Source organism: Eurypyga helias, unplaced genomic scaffold (genome assembly GCF_000690775.1).
Source record: "Eurypyga helias isolate BGI_N326 unplaced genomic scaffold, ASM69077v1 scaffold24669, whole genome shotgun sequence".
NCBI classification, from domain to species: domain Eukaryota; kingdom Metazoa; phylum Chordata; class Aves; order Eurypygiformes; family Eurypygidae; genus Eurypyga; species Eurypyga helias.
This window is the reverse complement of record NW_010270443.1, coordinates 1-250: the sequence shown is the minus strand read 5'-3', so window position 1 is coordinate 250 and position 250 is coordinate 1. Positions and strand designations below refer to the sequence as shown.

The 250-nt window shown below is 69.2% G+C and overlaps 1 protein-coding gene across 1 annotated transcript in view; it reads left to right on the top strand.

The window, feature by feature from the left end:
- Window positions 1-240, top strand: part of LOC104514709 (tubulin gamma-2 chain-like) — a gene marked incomplete at both ends in the record, with an annotated part of 3,680 nt that extends 3,440 nt beyond the window's left edge. Inside the window, one exon of the mRNA XM_010158460.1 lies at window positions 91-240. Within this exon, the coding sequence (XP_010156762.1) occupies window positions 91-240 (150 nt within the window). The remainder of the gene's footprint in view (window positions 1-90) is intronic.
- Window positions 241-250: the final 10 nt, after the last annotated feature.

Sequence of the window (250 nt, the reverse complement as noted above, 5' to 3'; positions counted from 1 at the left end):
TCCCCCCCGGCCCGGCTGCGTGCAGCAGGTCCTGAACGCTCCACGGCCCTGTGGCGACACAGACGCTGACCCCCCTGTCCTGTCCCCCAGGTCTCGACCATCATGTCGGCCAGCACCACCACGCTGCGGTACCCCGGCTACATGAACAACGACCTCATCGGGCTGATCGCCTCGCTGATCCCCACGCCCCGCCTGCACTTCCTCATGACGGGCTCCACGCCGCTCACCACCGACCAGCCGGTACGGCACG